Source organism: Orycteropus afer, unplaced genomic scaffold, assembly GCF_000298275.1.
Source record: "Orycteropus afer afer isolate SDZICR_OR568_19922 unplaced genomic scaffold, OryAfe1.0 scaffold00010, whole genome shotgun sequence".
Lineage (NCBI taxonomy): Eukaryota > Metazoa > Chordata > Mammalia > Tubulidentata > Orycteropodidae > Orycteropus > Orycteropus afer.
Genome location: NW_006921597.1, coordinates 20066652 through 20082913, shown reverse-complemented (window position 1 = coordinate 20082913; position 16262 = coordinate 20066652). Strand labels below are relative to the sequence as shown.

The 16262-nt window shown below is 38.6% G+C and overlaps 1 protein-coding gene across 1 annotated transcript in view; it reads right to left on the bottom strand.

The window, feature by feature from the left end:
- Window positions 1–16262, bottom strand: part of SORT1 (sortilin 1) — a 136354-nt gene that overhangs the window by 59323 nt on the left and 60769 nt on the right. Inside the window, exons 2-3 of the mRNA XM_007949758.2 lie at window positions 15636–15695; window positions 14118–14191 (exon numbers count right to left, since the gene is read on the bottom strand). Coding sequence (XP_007947949.1) covers window positions 14118–14191; window positions 15636–15695 — 134 coding nt within the window. The remainder of the gene's footprint in view (window positions 1–14117; window positions 14192–15635; window positions 15696–16262) is intronic.

Sequence of the window (16262 nt, the reverse complement as noted above, 5' to 3'; positions counted from 1 at the left end):
AGCAGGCTGCTGAGCAATGACATGGCTACATGCAGGGTCCAAGCATGCCATAGGCTAGAGACCATTCCCAAGGCTTCTCCTTAAATACTGGAAGCAGACCACATCCCTAAGGCAGCTACTCAGCTGCCTGTGATAGATCCCACCATGGAGTTGATTGCCAGTCTCATCATGGAGAATATCACCACCAGCTGCCCAGCCACTCAACCAGGCCCAGCCAAGTTGACACACAAACATAACCATCACAGAGGAAGACTCATTTAACAACCTGTGATATGCTGACGACACAACTTTGCTTGCTGAAAGTGAGGATGACTTGAAGCACTTACTGAGGAAGATTGAAGACTACAGTTTGCAGTATGGATTGCATCTCAATATAAAGAAAACAGAAATCCTCACAACTGGACCTATAAGCAGCATCATGATCAACGGAGAAAAGACTGAAGTTGTCAAAGACTTCATATTACTTGGTTCTACAATTAACACCAATAGAAGCAGCAGTCAAGACATCAGACAATGCATAGCACTGGGCAAATCAGCTGCGAAAGACCTCTTTTAAGTGCCAAAGAACAAAGATGTCTCCTTGAGGACTAAGGTGCCCCTGACACAAGCCACAGCGTTTTCAATTGCCTCACGTGCAAGTGAGAGCTGGACAATGAATAAGAAAGATGGAAGAGTTGATGCTTTTGAGTTGTGGTGTTGGAGAAGAATGCTCAAAGTACCATGGACTGCTAAAAGATCTAACAAATCTGTCCTGGAGGAAGTGCAGCCGAATGTTCCTTGGAAGTAAGAATGGCCAGAGTTCGTCTCACCTACTTTGGTCATATTGTCAGAAGGGTCCATTACCTGGAGAAGGATTTCATGCTTGGTAAGGTGGTGGGTCGATGAAAGAGTGGAAGGCCCTCAATGAGATGGATTGACACAGTGGCTGCAATGATGAGCTCAAGTATAGCAAGGATCGTGCAGCTGGCACGGGACTGGGCGGTATTTCGCTCTGCAGTGTGTAGGGTCACTGTGAGTCAGAGATGACCTGAAGGCACCCAACAAGAGGTAGCTGGAGACAAGACAGTACATATATGTGCAGGCCCCTGATAGCACACAAAAGCAAACTACACATGGCTTCAAGCTGTCCAAATGGTTCTCCTTTCCCTTAGCGCACACACACACCACACAGAGAACATTTCTAGTCAAATACAGTGGGTTTAGGCACCATCCGAAAGATTCCTGAACTACCCTACCCCTTCTTTCACTTTGGAGAGTAAGATTAGTTTTTATCTTTCTGACAGGAGACCAAGAAATGTGCATAAACAATTCCTACTTCTACAGTATATGTATCATTAGCAGCCCATACAACCTTCCAAAGGGTTAAAGTAGCTTGATTAGCACTGGCTTACAAATCTCTTCTCCTTCATGACAGCCCCAGGGAACTTTCACAAACCTGCTGGCAAGCCTGCCTGTTTTTTTTTTTTTTTCAAGAACTTGGCACAATAAACACATCACTGCCCTTCAGAAAAAGCAAGCAAAAATGAAGCAAAAAATCATCTGCTACAACATTCTTGGTACTTTACTCAGTTAAACAAATGGAGCAAAATGGACTAGTATCAACCTGGTGGGATTTAGGTAGGGGTTCTGTAAATAAAATAACATTTTATTTAAATATACCTTTATTTCCTATTAGCATGAAGAACACACATCATGAAGAACTAATCAATTTAACATTTTGGAAAATAAAACTACCTTCCAAATTTCATTACGATAATAGAGTTGTGAATAGCAGTCAAATAAGTTAACAATTAAAGTCCTGTGAAACCATCTACTTTGGAAGTATTTTTTTAATAACAATTCTATGCATCAACCTTCTGGTTACCAAAACTAAATGATAAGAATATGTACATGTTGAAATGCAAGACAATAAAACTGGAATTCCATAATGAATACAAGTATTTTTGGAATAGAGCCTAAGACTCAGAAAGAATAAGAAACACCTAGACAATGTTCAAAGTAAAAAAAAAAAAAAAAAAGTCGATCACATGGACTTCTGGTAAAGATAGAGCATCTAAATTTCTAATAAAATGAAACAATCAAAAAGGAGTTTTCCAGAAAATGAACATGCTGACTTCAAATCCAAATGTCATTAGCTTAGAATAACATCCTTGTTTTTGAGCACTTCATTTACAATATAAGAAAATCCATGGCACCAGGCATTTGACCTGCAAACATTTAATGAGAAGGAACAGTTATGAGTCCCTACAGTGCATCTTATAGAATCTTACATTCAACTTAACTCAAGAATCAAGCAAAAACACATATACCCTTATTTGGTTGGCTGGCTTTCAGGCTTAACTATTCCTGTATTCTTTTAGTTCATTTTGCTATGATTGTTGTTTTTGTTAGATGCTTTTGAGTTGGTTCTGACTCACAGTGATCCTATGTAAAAGAGAACAAAACACTTCCTGGTCCTGTGCCATCCTCACAATCCTTGCTATGTTTGCATCCATTGTTGCAGCCACTGTGTCAATCCATCCTGTTGAGGAGCTTCCTGTCTTTTGTTGACCCTCTACTTTACCATGCAGAATGTCCTTCTCTAATATAACTGGTACAAAGTATGTGAGACCACCCTAAGAAGCATTCCAGCTGAACTTCTTCAAAGACAGATTTGTTCATTCTTCTCAAAGTCCATGCTATATTCAATATTCTTCGCCAACACCGTACTTTTAACACATCAAGTCTTCTTCAGTTCTCCTTATTCACTGTCCAGCTCCCGCATGCATTAGAGACTGAAAACACCACGGACTGGGTCAGGTGCACATTAGTCCTTAAAGTGGCATCTTTGCTTTTCAACACTTTAAAGAGATCTTTTGTGGATTTGCCCAATGCAATATGTCATTTGATTTCTTGACTGCTACTTCTGGGTGTGCTGACTGTGGATCCAAGAAAAATGAAATCCTTAAAAATTTCAGTCTTTTCTCTGTTTATCATGATGTTGCTTATTGGTCCAATTGCAAGGAATTTTGTTTTATGTTGAGGTGCAATCCATCCTGAAGTCTTTGATCTTCATCAGTTAAGTGCTTCAAATCCTCTTCACTTTCAACAAGACTGTGCCATCTGCATATCTCAGGTTGTTAATGAATCTTCCTCCAATCTTAATGTGGTCACCATCTTCGTAAAGTCCAGCTTCTTGGATTATTTGCTCAGCATGCAGATTGAATAAGTATGGTGAAAGGATACAACCCTGACACACACCTTTCCTGATTTTATACCATGCTTTATTCCCTTTTTCTATCTGAACAACTGCCTGTTGGTCTATGTGCAGGTTCTGCATCTAAACAATTAAGTGCTCTGGAATCCTCATTCTTTGCAATGTTACCCATAATTTGTTATGATCCACACAGTGGAATGTCTTTGCATAGTCAGTAAAATACAGGTAAACATCTCTCTGGTATTCTCTGCTTTCAGTCAAGAGCTAGCTGACATCAGCAATGCTACTCTTCATTCTACAGCCTCTTCTGAAGCCCACTCGAATTTCTGATAGTTCCCTTTTGAGGTACAGCTGCAACCATTTTTACTTTTTTTTTTTTTTTTTATTAGGATTTGGGTGAAGATTTACAGAGTAAATTCACTTTTCATACAGCAGTTCACATATACTTTGTCTCATGTCATTGACCAAAATTTACAATGCAGCAGCTCCCCTCCCACTTCCTCCCCATAGTTACCTCCTCCCAGTGTCCATCCCTTCATACTCTTCGAGAGGCCCATTGTCTGCCAACCCTGTATATGATCTTGGATACACTCTCCATTTAGACATACATAATTGTTTAGCTTGTTCACCCATCTATCCGTCCCTATACCCATGTTTGCTTTCATTGACAACTCAGTATTGTATTTACAAAGGGGTTCATATTTGTTGTTTGTACTGCCCATGTAACTCTCTCTGTCTTTCTCATCCTCAATGCTGCCATATTGGTCACTCACATTTGGTACACTGCCCTTCTCTTCACCCAAATCAATATTTATCTCTATCTATCTAACAGCATTCCCTCCTCTTCCCTCCCACCCCTGGTAACCAACAAAGAAAATGTCCTCCAATATATAAACCTTTCCTTAACTTTCACAATAACGGACTAATACAATATTTGTCCTTTTGTGACTGACTTATTTCGCTCAGCATAATGTCCTCCAAGTTCATCCACGTTATGCGGTGTTTTGCAGATTCTACATTATTCTTTAGCGTAGCTGCAACCATTTTTAAACTACCTTCAGAAAATTTCACTTGCGTGTGATGTAAGATACTGTTCGGCAGTTTCTGGATTCTGTTGGATTACCTTTCTCTGGAATGGGCACAAATATGGTTCTCTTCCAGTTGGTTGGCCAGGTAGCTATTTTCCAAATTTCTTGGCATAGACAAGTGACTGTTTCCAGTGTTGCATTCATTTGGTGAAACATTTCAACTGGTATTCTGTCACTTCCAGAAGACTTGTATTTTGCCAATGTTTTCAGTGCAGCTTGGACTTCTTCCTTCATTACCATTCATTCTGAACCGTATGCTACTTCCTGAAATGGCTGAACATCAATTCTTTTTGGTACAGTGACTTTGTATATTTCTTCTATCTTCTTTTGATGTTTCCTGCATCATTCAGTATTTTGCCCATAGGATTCTTCAATATTCTAATTCAAGGCTTGAATTTTCTTCAGTTCTTTCAGCTTGGGAAATGCCAAGTATGGTGTTGCCTTTTGGTTTTCTACTCCAAGTTTTTGCACATTTCCTTATAATACTTTATTATGTCTTCTTAAGCTGCCCTTTGAAATCTTCTGTTCAGCTCCTTTACTGCATCATTTCTTCCATTCCCTTTAGCCCCTCTACATTCAAGAGCAAGTTTCAGAGTCTTTTCTGACATCTGTTTTGGTCTTTTTTTTTTCTCCTGACTTTTAATGACCTTTTGCTTTCTTCATGTATGATGTCTGGTCTATGGTTATTATTGTTCAGTGCATCAAATCTATTCTTGAAATGGTCTCTAAATTCAACTACTCAGGGTCGTACTTTGGCTCTAATGGACTGTTAATTTTCTTCAGCTTCAACTTGAACTTACATATAAGCAATTGATGGCCTGTTCTACAGTCAGCCCCTACCCTTGTTCTGACCAATGATATTGAGCTTCTCCTTTGTCGCTTGCCACAGATGTAGTCATTTGATTCCTGTGTGTTCCATCTGGTGAGTTCCAAGTGTATAGTCACCATTTGTGCTGCTGAAAAAAGGTATTTCCAACTAATAGGTTGTTGGTCTTGCAAAATTCTAACATGCTATCTCTGGCTCTCTGACATCATTTCTGTCACCAAGGCTGCATTTTCCAACTACTGATCCTTCTTCTTTGTTTCCAACTTTTGCATTCTAATCACCAGTAATTATCAACACATCTTAATTGCATATTTGATCAATTTCAGACTGTAGAAGTTGGTGAAAATCTCCAATTTCTTCATCTTTGGCATTAGTGGTTGGTGGGTAAATTTGAATAAAAATTGTATTAACTGGTTTTCATTGTAGCTGTATGGGCATTAGCTGATCACTGACCGTACTGTACTGCAGGATAAATCTTGAAATGTTCTTTTTGACAGAGAATACACCACCATTCCTCTTCAATTGTTATTTCTAGCACAACAGACCATATAATTATCTACTTCAAAATGGCTAATATTAGTCCATTTCAGCTTACTAATGCCTAGGCTATCTATCTTTAAGTGTTTCATTTCATTTTTCACAACTTCTAGTTTTCCTAGATTCATACTTCATACATTCCATATTCCAATTGTTATTGGATATTTACATCTGTTTCATCTCATTTTGAATTGTGCCCATCAGCAAATGAGTTCTGAAAGCTTTATTCCATCCAAATCACTGAGGCTGAGTTTACTTTGAGTAGTTGTTATTTTCAGTGACTTGCAACCTGAGGGACTTCATGAAACCTTCCACCTTCCAGCACTGTATCAGACAATGTTTTGTTGCTACTCCCAAGACTTTCACTGGCCAATTTTTTCAGAGTACATTGTCAGGTCTTCCTTCCTAGTCTGTCTTAGGCTGGAGACTCCACTGAAACCTGTCCACCACTTGTCTGTCAGTCTGTTGTGCTGTGGTGGCTTATATGCTGCTGTGATGTTGGAAACTATGCTCAAATACCAGCAGTGTCATCCATGGTGGACAGTTTTCGGTGGAGCCTGCCATCATTAAGTCATTATTAACTGCAACATGGAAGCAACAAGGATGTTGACAAACTGTTAAAAATTATAGTTTTATAGTTTTTATTAGTTAGGAAAGTTTTCCTGTTAAAAGAGAAATAAGGAGAACATAAATTATTAAAATGTGCTAACGGTATCATAGTTCTCAAATAGCTGCTAGGTAGAAGTGGCAGATTTTGAACTCACATTAGACTTAACTTATGATACCTTAAGTCTCTTTTCCACCCAACTTCTTGGTGTTACTTTATGTATTTTTATATTAAGATTTTATTGTTCTTTATTCTTTTTAAAAATTTTATTGTATTTTTCTGTGTTAGCTTACATAGCAAATCAGGTTCCCATTTAACAACTTCTATACATATTGCTCAGTGACATTGGTTATACTTTTCACAATGTATCAGCATTCTCATTATTTCCATTCTGGTTGTTCTGTTTCTATTAATCTAGTTTCCCTGAGATGTATTACCTTCTCATCTTTGTTTTAGAATAAACATTAACTGTTTGGTCTCATATAGATGATTATTTAAAGCAGCCTAGTATTCACAGGTCGGAAGGAAGATGGGGCAATCTACTTCCGTAGTGATACTGTCTCGGAAACTCAAGGAGGGGTCGCTATGAGTCGGGTTTGTTCAACAGCACATAACAACAACAACAACAACAAGTATTCACAGGGGATAGTTTATTTTACCAGCCAATCTATTATTTGGCTGAAAGGTAACCTCCAGGAGTAGCTTCAGTTCCAAGTTTAAAGGACATCTCGGGGTAATAATCTCAGGGATTCTTTTAGTCTTTACTGGTCCAGTAAGTTTGGCCTTTTTTCAGGAATCTGAGGTTTGGTCTACATTTTTCTCCCTGTGCTTTATTCTTATTAGGAAAGGTTGCATGTTTTCTGTAGAAATTTTGAAAATATAAGTAGTGAAAATAAGAGAATAAGTGTTACTGTAAATAAATCACAGTACTTTTCAGCAGAAGTAATCTGAGTATTTCCTGGAGTCTTTATTTTAGTTTCTATCAACAAGAATAAGTATTTTAATAGAAGTATTTCCTAAATAATAAAAACTACCTAGTTCCATGATTTTTAGGTTAACACTCAATTTGTAAAAATGAAGTTGTATTAAAGGTAAAATCTGACTATCAGGTATTTTAATGAACTTTTTCTTTTAACAAAAAAGCAGGAAAATATATTTTATATATGGTATTAATGCTAACCTTGTAATTAAAATATACCAAACCCACTGCCACTGAGTCATTTTCACTCATAGCTACCCTCCAGGACAGAGAACTGACCCATGAGGTTTCCAAGGCTGTAAATCTACAGGAGTAGATCATCTCACCTTTCTCTCATGCTACTGTGTGGTAGGTTTGAACTACTGACCTTTGGGCTTGGTTAGCAGCTGAATGCTTTAACCACTGTACCATCAGAGCTTCTATTAAAATATACAGTTGTTAAATAATCTACAGCAGTGAAAACTGAACCAAGCATATTATTAAAAAGGCCATCACACAACATGTCTTAAAGCTGGTTTACTGCACTAGCAGCACTTTGCTTTCATACCTCTGTATGTATGATTTATCCTTTTTTCTTTTTTTAAACTCAAGTAAATAGCCTAAAAAACTTAAGACTGTGGAACAAACTTTAATGTGGAACTTCTCAGAGATCCTCTTATAAATTTCCAAAATCTGTACAATTCCCAATAGAACATGAAAACCAGAAATAGTTAGCAGTTTTACAGTAATTAGGTACAGAATTTTGGTGTATAACAATGCTTACATTTGTTTCACTGAGTAAATCTTACATTGCAAAGCTAAACTCAGTAGATCATTTTAAAAAAACTAATAAGAATAAAAAAAGGTATAAAACATTTTTTAATTAACAAATCAAATCATCTTGATTATACCTAGTTTATTTCTTTTTTCACTTCATATTTGCAAGTGAAAGACAAATAAACTTTTATAATCTATTATATAAATTAATGTTCTTTAACAGGGGATCAAAATCTATATTATCCAAACATGGGTCCTTTAAATTATAGATATTAATATATATAGTCTTTCAATTTTACCTAAGCATCAATGCCCTCTGGACTTCATTTTATTATCTCCCAAACCCTGAAATGATTCTTTTCCACAACTTAAAGACAGAAGTACACTCCTTCTACCTCTATAGAGCCAAGAGGCAACTTCCCTCTATATTTTTTTTTTATTGTGATTTGGGTGAAAATTTACAGAGCAAATTCACTTTCCATAGAGCAGTTCACATACACTTTGTCTCATGACACTGACTACAATTTACCACAATGCAACATTTTCCCTTCATACTTCTTCCCAATAGTTACCTCTTCCCTGTGTCCATCCCTCCATGCACTCCTGCCCCCTGAGCTGTCTCCCTGTGCATAAGCAGCCCTTCTTTCTCCCATGATTGTTCTCTCCAAGGCGTGTATCTACCTCAGGAACATGTTCAACTCATATGCCTGTCTATTGTTTGGCTGGAAGCCACAGGCGTGGGTTCAATTCCAGACCTGAAGGGCAGCTAGGGACCACAGTCTCAGTGGTTCCACCAGGCTCTATTGGACGAGCAAACCTGGTCCCCCCCCCCTTTTTTTTCTCCAAATGATTCTGAGTTTTGTTCCACATTGTTCTCCCTCTCTACCCAGGATCTCCTACATAGATCCCCTTCCAAGTGGTTGACATTGATAGCTGGGCACCATCTAGTTCTTCTGGTCTCATAGTTGTATAGGTAGCAGATCGGATGGTGTACCAGTCACTAGAACTGATTGTATCCATGAATTTTTTATTTTCTTCATTCTTCTTTGCTCTGGACAAGGAAAGACTCAATGTTCTGTCTAGATGGCAGCTTGCAAGCATTTAAGATCCCAGTTGCTACTGACCAAAAGTAAGAGGTGGAATAATGTTTTGTGTAGTATGTTATGCCAATTTAGCTTGATGTCCCCTGCGACTATGGTCCCGAGCCCACAGGTTCAACTACTTGGTCCCTCTGGGTAGCTGGCTGTGACCAAGCAGTGACTACATCCTTGCCCCTTGTCAGCTCTACTATACACCTGGGAATTCAGATCATACACATAAACTTATAGGACCATTGTCTGCCAACCCTAAACATGTTCTTGGGTACACTCCCTGCTTCACAGACATACCTAATAGTTCAGCCTATCCACCCATCTATCCACCTGTATACCCATGTTTGCCTTCACTGACAACGCCATACTATATGTGCAAAAGGGTTCATCTTTGTTGTCTGTACTTCCCACGTACCTCTGTCTTTCTCTTCCTCAATGCCACTATATTGATCACTCACATTTGGTACATTGTCTTTCTCTTCACCCAAATCAATATTTATCTCTATCTATCTAACAGTGTTCCCTCCCCTCCCCTCCCACCCCTGGTAACCAACATAGAAAATGTCCTTCCATAGATAAACATTTCCTTGACTTTTACAATAATGGACTAATACAATATTTGTCCTTTTGTGACTGACTTATTTCACTCAGCATAATGTCCTCCAAGCTCATCCATGTTATGCGGTGTTTTGCAGATTCTACATTATTCTTTACGGTTGCATAGTATTCCATTATGTGTATGTACCATAGTTTGGTTATCCATTCCTTAATTGAAGGACACTTAGGTTGTTTCCATCTTTTGGCTATTGTAAATAGTGCTGCGATGAACATGGGTGTGCATATGTCTGTTCTTATCATGGCTCTCACTTCTTTAGGATATATACCTAGTAATGGAATAGTGGGTCAAATGGTATTTCTAGTTCCAACTTTTGAAGGAATCACCATACTGCTTTCCACAATGGTTGTACCATTTTACAGTCCCACCAGCAGTGTATGAGAGTCCCAATCTCTCCACATCCTTGCCAGCATGTTATTTTCTTCCCTCTATTCTTATGAGTTTTCACGTCACTACTACACAGAGCAAGAACTCTGGTAGCGTAGTGCATAAGGCATTTGACTACTAACCAGAAGGCTAGCGGTTCAAACCCACCAGCCACTCCTCGGAAGGAAGGTTGGGCAATCTACTTCCATAGTGATACTGCCTTGGAAATCCAAGGAGGGGTTGCTATGAGTGGGGTCCAACTCGATGGCACATAACAATAACAACTACACAGAGCAGGTGTCGTGTGAATAGCTGTCTTTATTTGAGTCTCCAATGAACCTTTGATCATATAAAATTTAGTAGAGAAAGATAATCCAGTAAGTAACAGAATCACGAAAGCTGTGAAAAACAGCAGAACCTTCAGAGTGGGTACGACAAGCTTTTATTTTTGAACTCCGCAACCTCAGCATTTTTAGGCCCCATTTTTATCAAACTGTTCTCTCCCTTTCCCATTACTAAAGCAACAGGTGCCTCCTGGCTGGCACGTTCTTAACATGAGTCACTTCAGGCCAGGCCAGCCCAGCTGGAGAGACAACAAGGCATATTTACAATTTCCACCTAGACTCTGGAAAAGGGCATGGAGTCAGTTTTCACTTGACAGCAGGGAGGAAATAATTAGTACTCAAAATGACCTTGGTAAGGGAGGGGAAAAAAAAAAAAAACTGCTATGCAACATGAAAAAAAAACACATCTTGGTAACATATTCTATATCAAAAACAAATAGGATGGCTCTCCAGGAAAATGTATAGTAGGAAAGAGAAGTTTCTCACAAAATTAGACAAGTAAAGGATGAAAAAGGGCTGGGTCAGATGGTAGGTACTTAAACAGTAACAAAGATAAACACAAAACTGAACACATTATTGACAAAGAAAGGATGAAAAAAAAAAATCACACAAACATATTTATGGGTCTGACTCAGGAATCTATTAGGTCCAGTTCTAGCTACACAATTAATGAATATAGAAAATGAAAAGTAAATTCAGAAGGCAAGCAAAAAGTGGGTGGAAGCATTAGCTATATGAAGATAATTCAACCTAGAGAAGGAGTTTAGGAAACTATCTTCAAAACATTTAGGCATCAATCAGAGAGGAAACTCTCAAATGGTACTTAAATTTAAATTAGCATCAACTATGAACTCTGGTAGCACAGTGCCTAAGGTATCTGACTGCTAACCAGAAGGTTGGTAGTTTAAACCCACCAGCCACTCCATGGAAGCAAGACTGGGTAATCTACTTTCATAAAGACTTACCAGCTCAGAAACCCAATAGGGGTTGCTATGAGTCAGAATCGACTCGACAGCAGTGTTTTTTTTTTTTTTTAAATGACATAAATATACATGGTAGTTATCCCAGCAGCATTAGTAATAGTGAAAAAAAAAAGCTATAATCTAACTAAATCTAAGTAAATTCTGTGTCTAACAAAAATAATGGGTTGCTAGCAGAGAGGACATGAAAAAATACCGTGGTATATGCAGTGACCACTGAGGATAGATGCAAGTCATAATGCCAGGCGTTACTAACATCTGCATGTTGGGAAGGGTTGGGGGTATATTCCTAGAGGGCATAGAGGCATTTGGGGACGGGTAATCACTCTTTACCAACTGGCATGGAAGCTTTCAATCCATTTTAAAAATTGGTCCAACAGTGCCAGTACATGCTGGCTATATGCCATCTCTGGCTGTTGACATGGCAGCAGCTAACAGCACCAAGCTCTCACTCCACACTAGGTGCTGCAAAGCATGCCTCACAGTATCTCTGAAGTGAGCATTATTATCTTCCCTCTTTTACAGATGACAAAAAGGACACAGGGAGGTTAAATGACTTCCCAAGGTCATTCTGCTCACAAGTGACAGTGCTAAGACTAAATGTCAGGCCTGTTTGCTAACAAAACCTTAAAAATTTATGCTGCTCTATGTTGCTTCCCAAGACTATACAGCCATATGATGCAATATTAAAGGGGAAAATCAAGGTAATAAACTGTAAATAAGTTAGGATTACATTTGGCTTTAGAATGATTTCCAAATATTTTTCAGTATGGATATTGCTTTTTATGAGGAACCCTGATGATACAACAGGTTAAGCCCTTGGATACTCAGGATATTAATGGAGAAGTTGGTGTTTCAAACCCATGCAGTGGCTCTGTAGAAGAAAAACCTGGCAATTTGCTCCTGTAAAGATTACAGCCTAGAAAACCCTAGGGGATAGTTGGACTCTGTCACATGGGGTCACTATGAGTCAGAATCAACTAAATGGCTTCTAACAACAACTGCTTTTATAATCAAAGATAAATTGGTAAGAAAAACTGTATCATAAAGATTTCACGACAGCAAGACTTTGTTAAATTTTGGAAAGAGCTACTGAAGTTACAATTTTTTTTTTTTACCATACTTTTTCCCACCCAAAATAGGATAATTTCTCATTTGTCTAAAATAGTTCAATGATTATTTTAATTGAGTAAAAAAATTATCACTTCTTATGGGCCTTTTAGCACAAAGATTCTACAATTCATTGTCAGTCCCATATAAACAAATTTTTTTTAATTTTAAGTCTAAAAATTATAGAGAAGCCAAGGAGTTTATTCATCCATCCATTCATCCATTCATTTATTCAATAAATATTTTCTGCTTGCCCTCTATATGTTAGGGAGCTTTGATGGCATAGTGGGTAAAGTATTTGGCTACTAACCAGAAGATTGGCAGTTTAAACCCACCAGTTGCTCCATGGGAGGAGGATGAGGCAATCTATTTCTGTAAAGATTTATAGCCTTGGAAACCCAATGGGGGGTCACCATGAGTCAGAATCAACTCAATGGCAGTGAGTTTGGTTTTTCTGGTTCCATGTGTCAGTCGTTCCGCTAGATACTGGAGATATCCAAGTTACCAAGTCAGGAATCTTGCCTTCAAGGACGGCAGCAATCCCTTTTTGGCCTAAAGGGATATGCTGTCTATATTTGACCCAACATCGCCCTGTTGAAGGGGCAAGGAGTGCTGGCTCTAAGCTCAGGAGCGGCAGTCAAGGATGACACCTACTGGGGAAGGGAAGTTGGGCTGGTTCATTCTCAGAGCATCAACATGGCTCCACTCCCATCTATACCAAGACCAACAGTCAAATAAAGATCCCTGATAGACACAGATCACTGAAAAATTCATCAATAATTTCTGGGAGTGAGCTGGCCTTGATTCTTATAATTAAAAGGAACTGCCTATCTAACCAAGGTGTGTCTTTGAGAAGACAACTCTAAAGCTTCATGAATGTCACACTATAGGATATGATTCCAGAACACTTGTTACTACCATCATTTCTACTGTGAACACTATAAAGCACTTTGGTAGGTCCAACTTGAGAACTTCCTCCTGCTCGTGAAACAATCTGTTTGGGGCTCAAAATGTAAGATAAATAATATTCTCTTGGAAAATACAGTAAGGATTTTCATTTCAGGGATATAAGAAAAACATCCTGTGCTCATAATAAATAGAAAACTTGTTAAACTCCATACTATCTTCCTGCAAATAATATTTAAATTAACATAAATATACATCCTTATAGAAAGACTCTTCCTTTATCTTCCTTTATTATCCTGTCCCTCAGTCAGGTCAATCTAATCTCCTTGAACTAGGCCCCTAAACCCCTCTGAAAGTTACCTTTTCATAATTCTTCATGCTGCTAAACAGAGATTCAAAAGTGCGCTGAGCGAGACAGTCTAGTAAAAGTATCAGTTTGGCTAGTGTTGTTGTTATGTGCTGTCGAGTTGGACCCGACTCATAGCGACCCCTCCTTGGGTTTCTGAGGCAGTATCACTCCAGAAGTAGATTGCCCCATCTTCCTTCTGAGGAGTGGCTGGTGGGTTTGAACCGCCAGCCTTCTGATTAGCAGTCAAGTGCCTTAGGCACTACGCTACCAGAGCTGTTAGACTCCATCATGTCTAGAAAAGGGAAGCCTACATTAACAATGTGTTACCTGGTCAAGGCCCCTGCCATTTGTTATATTATATCTCACCTTCGATAAAGCTTGGACTGTCCAAAAGTCATAATTACCAGTGGGACATGGAAGGTAGTCAAGACTAAAATGACCTGGGGAGAGACAAAAGCATGCGGTCAGTAGAAATCATCAAATTACATGCTGGGAATGTGATAGGATTAAATCAACATCTGAAAGACTGTTGATAGTCCTACCTCCTAGTGATCTCTATTTTAATATACCCCCAAACCAAGAAGGACTGAGTTAATAAGCCTTACAAGATATTCTAAACAAATTTCATTAGCATTGTCTTCATTGCTTACACTTAAAGCAGTGAGGTAAAACTACTCATCTACACACTGCAATAAGGGAAGAATTTGACTATTCCATATCCATATTACTGTAAAATATTCTCAGGTAAAAATCCATCTCCCTTTTCTGCTTACAGAGACCAGACTGGTGTGAGTATTCAAGATACAGGTTGTATAACCAGCCACTGGATGTGTCACCTATGCCTATCTGTCCTTTTCTGTTAGTTCTCTTTAAATTCATTTTATTTAGTTATTTTTAATTGTGATTTGGGTGAAAGTTTACAGAGCAAATTGGTTTTCCATTCAACAATTAAATTCATTTTTTAAATAACTCTTTTTCTAGAAGAAAGCATTTTGGATAGCCATATAACAAGAAATCTTAGAGACACCAACTATCTTAGATAAATGGGTAACACATGGAAATTAGGGTACAACTCAAATTTTAGAAGCAACTGAGTCTTTGAGAAATTCTACCAAAAGTTTTAAAATTCATTAAAATAGAAATTTACAATTTGCTGTTCATTACCAAATTTATATTTCTTCAGGCTCCTGATATCAATGCTATTATACATACTTTCCTGAACATAAGAAGGCATAAGATATGGTCCCTGTCCTTGTTTAGGCAGGATAAAACTGGAGCCAGGAATACCAAACCCTGTTCAGATCCAAGGCCAATACATACTCAGAGCACCCCCCTAAAAGGGAGACCAGTTACAGGCCAGGAGGTATAAAGAGCTCACCAATTCTCTTCCTACTCCTTCAGTAGTAGCAGTACTGACAAATGATGGAGCAGAAGAGCTATGAGCCCACAGGAGCCATAGCCTTTGAATACTAACTGAAGCCAAGGACCCAAGAACAAGACAGTTTAGAAGAAAAATGCTAAGGAGTGTAATGTATACTTTTCTGCTTCTACACATGGGTTTTCCTGAGTATAGTGAGGCTCTATTCTCAGCACACAGCACTCTCTTTCCTCTTCCTTCTTCTTGCTCATCTTGATGTGAAGAAGCCAGCAAGGACTAAAAAGGTGTCTATCTCCCTATTATAAAAGAAAGTGATTTCAAGATGTCCTCAATTCTAAAAGCAAAACCAAACCAACTATAATTTCCTAAGTCTGTCCTGCAAACTTGGTTTTTTGTAATTGACGTTGGAGACAGTTGCAGAAAGTAGCAAAATTCATTGCTGAAATCCCCTAAATCTACATCTTCTAATTGCCAGGGTAAATTAAAAGACTCAAAATATTACTTACCCCAGTGCTATCTCCAAACCAAGACAAGGATACTGAGCCACTGAGATCATCAAACACATGCTACAAGGGAGAAAAAAAAAGGAAAAAAAGTTCACTTAGGGATGACATTTACTCTCCTTTAACCTCTGATTTTCTTAAATAATCCAGAACTTTATTACTGTTCAGAGTAATTAAGTTCACAATTAGATGGGGACATGTGCTCCTAAAACAAAATTTGGGAGAGATTTAACTGTTGTTGTTAGGTGATGTCATATTGTCTCCGACTTGTAGTGACCTTATGCATGGCAGAACAAAACAGTGCCCGGTCCTGCGCCAGCTCCATGATCCTTGCTATACTTGAGCCCATCGCCATAGCCACTGTGTCAATCCATCTTGTTGAGGGCCTTCCCCTCTTTTGTCGACCCTCCACTTTACCAAGCATGATGTCCTTCTCCAGGGAGTGGTCCCTTCTGACATGACCAAAGTAGGTGAGACCAAGTCTGGCCATTCTTGCTTCCAAGGGGCACTCAGCACTCTGACTGCACTTCTTCCAGGACAGATCTGTTAGTTCTTTTAGCAGTCCATGGTACTTTCAGCATTCTTTGCCAGCACCACAACTCAAAAGCATCAATTCTTCTTCAGTCTTCT